The sequence below is a fragment of the Lotus japonicus genome, chromosome 1, assembly GCF_012489685.1.
Source record: "Lotus japonicus ecotype B-129 chromosome 1, LjGifu_v1.2".
In the NCBI taxonomy this organism is placed as follows: Eukaryota; Viridiplantae; Streptophyta; class Magnoliopsida; order Fabales; family Fabaceae; genus Lotus; species Lotus japonicus.
Window position 1 is genome coordinate 37,991,220 of NC_080041.1, and position 3,324 is coordinate 37,994,543.

General features: G+C 37.4%; 1 protein-coding gene across 1 annotated transcript; it reads left to right on the top strand.

Annotated features, from left to right (window-relative positions):
• The first annotated feature begins 505 nt into the window (after nucleotides 1-505).
• LOC130734623 (uncharacterized) lies at nucleotides 506-2,038 on the top strand. The gene has a single exon (XM_057587130.1). The coding sequence runs from the start codon at nucleotides 531-533 to the stop codon at nucleotides 1,380-1,382; it is 852 nt and encodes a 283-aa protein (XP_057443113.1). The 5' UTR covers nucleotides 506-530; the 3' UTR covers nucleotides 1,383-2,038.
• Nucleotides 2,039-3,324: the final 1,286 nt, after the last annotated feature.

Sequence of the window (3,324 nt, forward strand, 5' to 3'; positions counted from 1 at the left end):
TGGGGGTTTTATTGACATTAGTCGATTTTTTCTTTTGCATCACATGTTTGTGATATTGTGATATTATTTTGGTATTTATGTATAATATTTTTGGGTTATATCATATTTAATATTAAGTGTACTCTATGACATTCCATAAATCATACAAAATAAATAATAATAAATTCATTTAAAATAATTTTGAGGTTTGTAGTAGAAAGCTAGTATAGGATAACATTAATGGAGGAAGTTCAAGGGGAGGATTTTTTTGGCATCACATGTTTGTTATTTTTTTTTTGTTATTTATTATGTATAATTTTTTAGTGATATCATATTTAATATTAAGTTCACCCCTATGACATTCCATAACTCATATGAATTAAATAACAATAAATTAATTAAAAATAATTTTGAGATTAATAGTAGAAAACTATAGACTAATTAACATTAATGAATGAAGTCCAAAATGAAATGAATATGGTTTTTTTATTGAATGATCTTTAACTTTTAAAGTTTATTGATAATATATAACAATTGAACACTTTGAAAATATGGTATCAAACTCTGCTAGGGTTTCCACAACCCAAGCAGCTACTATGGCGGCTGGAGATGGGGCGATGGAGGTTGGAGGCGGTTCGACGGCGGATGGAGGCGAGTCAGCGGCGGCCGACGACGATGTTAAAGAGTCAGAGGAGATCTGGGGCAGCCCTTTGTTGGCCTTGGATGACGACGGTGAGGAGGCAAAAACAGGGAGATTTGAGGTCGATAGAGGCGGTGCAGCTGCAAGCTTCAGAGGACTGCGTTGCAATGCTCTTACTCTCTTTGTTGACGGCATTGAAGAGGAAATCGGTTACCACCATATCCGGGGCCTTTTCTCCTTGTTTGGAACCCTTTCAAGGGTTTTTGTTCAACGTTATCGTAAGTTCGGGAGGCGATTTCGCTTCGGCTTTGTTCATTTTCTCTCCCGGAAGCAAGCCTCTTCTGCAATTGATGGTCTTGACGGCCTGAGGGTGGGAGGGTCGCTTCTATCTGTGGCTCCGGCTAGGTTCCCCCGAGTTCAAAAACAGCCCCCTGTTCCTCAAGCTGCTCGAGTTCCATCTTCGACGGGTTCTGGCAGAGGTTTGGGCTCTGATGAAGTGGAGATGCACTTGGGGCTTGTTAGAGGGTGTTTCTTGGGAGACTGTACCCCTTCTGTTTGCCTCTTCCCTGAAATTGAGCCTCGGATTCATGTAGTTCCAGTTGCTGCTGCAGTGGAGCTTTCCTCGCCAGGTTTGCTTCAGCTTGGAGGAATTTCAGTTTTGGACGCTTTTGGGGCAGCGGAGATCGGCGAAGGGTCTGATCTTGGGTCGTCGTGTAGAGAAGAGCTTAGGCCGAGGTTTTCCTTGCCTTCCCCTTTGTCTTAACCTTCCCCACCCCAAGAGGTTGTGAAAGCACCCAGACCAAGAGGCAGGCCTAAGAAGACCAAGGCAAAGGAAAACGAGAAGGAAGGACAGTCGACGATTTGCCTACTTTCGAAGACAGCGGATGGCAGCGAGGTGATGACAACAAGCAAGGAGCTGATGGTACTATCGGAGGAGTTCTCAAACCCTTACGGTGTTATGACTCGCGCGCGAAGTGCCATTCAGTTGGGAAAGCGCCTTGGCCTGAGGTTTGCCTGTCCGGACGTCGTTGCAGAAGGTGAAGTCGCGGCCCAAATCTTAGCTAGAAGGCTTGGGTAGCTCTTATGGAGGGAGTGTCGAGTTTTTGGTTTTGTGGGTTCTTTTCTATTGCTTGGCTGTTGGGTTTCGTGGGCTTTTTCGGGCTTTGCTAGGCTTTGTTGACCGTCTAGTGGTTTTTGGTGGGCTGGCTATTTTTTGAGGCTGTAGGATTTTTTCTTAGGGTTCTCTAGGTGGATTCTAAGGTTTAGGGGTGTGGACTTTTTGGTGGGTTTTTTTTTTTTTTTTCTGGTCTTCATGTTTTTTGATCCCTTTGAGGAGGGTGTATATCTTGCTATTTCTCCTCTCTTTTATTTTAATACAATTTATGCTTTCGAAAAAAAAAGTTTATTGTTAATATTAATTATTACTTGATTAATGACTCAACAAATTTAAACTATTAATGTGTGTCTTATGAAATTCCCTAAGTTTTAATGTAAATTTTTTCCTATGAAATTTCATAACTCATACGAATTCAACAATATATGTGCTTAAATAAAAAATTGTAATTTGTTAATATTAGGTTTTGCTATTCGTTATTTTAAAATTAAGTATCGGTAAAAATTATAATTATATTAACGTTGATATATAAACTTGAAAGTAATAAATATGTAAAAAATAAATAATTCATTGTCTTTTATTTGGTTACAAATAATTCATAGTTTGTTCATATTAAACCAAATATAAAGTAGGATGAAATCAAGTTAAATCCGTCTAGATAAAATTTCTACAATCTAAGTAAATTTGGACCTTCTCATTTTTTCAAGAAAAAAATAAGAGAAGTAGTAAGCAACAAATACTTATTTGTGAACATGAACATTTGAAAGTTATATCCTAAGAAGTTTTGTATATATGCAATATGCATTTTGGGGAAATTGAGTATTAATTAGTGGCTATTGAGGAGAACGATGCAATGCAGAGTAAAGTAATGAAGAATGAAAAAAGAAAGGTAAGAAACAACATAGTATTAGGGTCATTCATTTAAGGAAGCAATGTTAGAGATTAAGTCATATGGATTATTGTAGTTTAGAAGATGCAATTATTTTCCATGTGGTATTATATGTCCTTTCTTTTATAAAACAAATTAGCCCTATAAACCTTAGCTTCTTCAGAGATGACCGATTACATGAAAATGATGTCAACTATATTAAATTGTACAAAATTATATTTTGCTTCAGAAGTAGTGTCACTTGTAGCCTCTTCAGTTCTTGAGATGCTCATTCAAGTAATCATGTATTTGCGCTTTGTGACTCTATATTTGTAAGACCCAAGTTTTTTTTTAAGCTTATGCTAAGTGAATAAAGTCTTATTCACGATTAGGGTTGATGTATCGTGAAGGGAAACCTGAACTAGAGTTTACCAAATGAAATAAATTTATGAAGGAGAAAGTTCAAGAAAAGTTCAAGGATTGCATTATGATCGATAAAAGTTATAGCACGAACGTTTTACGCTTAAACCTAGGTCAGAAACCCTAGTATATAGCTAATTTTCACTTTTAGGCACGACGGAAGTTAATTCCAAAAATCTTCAGAGAAATGTTAGAACTTCTCTTTTTCCATATATCACAATCGTTTCGAGGCGAAACTCTAGGATCTACGAACGTCCGATTCCAATCATCGGAAGTTTGCCGAAACCGAATCCCTGGTATTTC

Bases quoted from the DNA above. Each gene is read 5' to 3' on its own strand.
- LOC130734623 (XM_057587130.1), top strand. From the start codon at position 531: ATGGTATCAAACTCTGCTAGGGTTTCCACAACCCAAGCAGCTACTATG.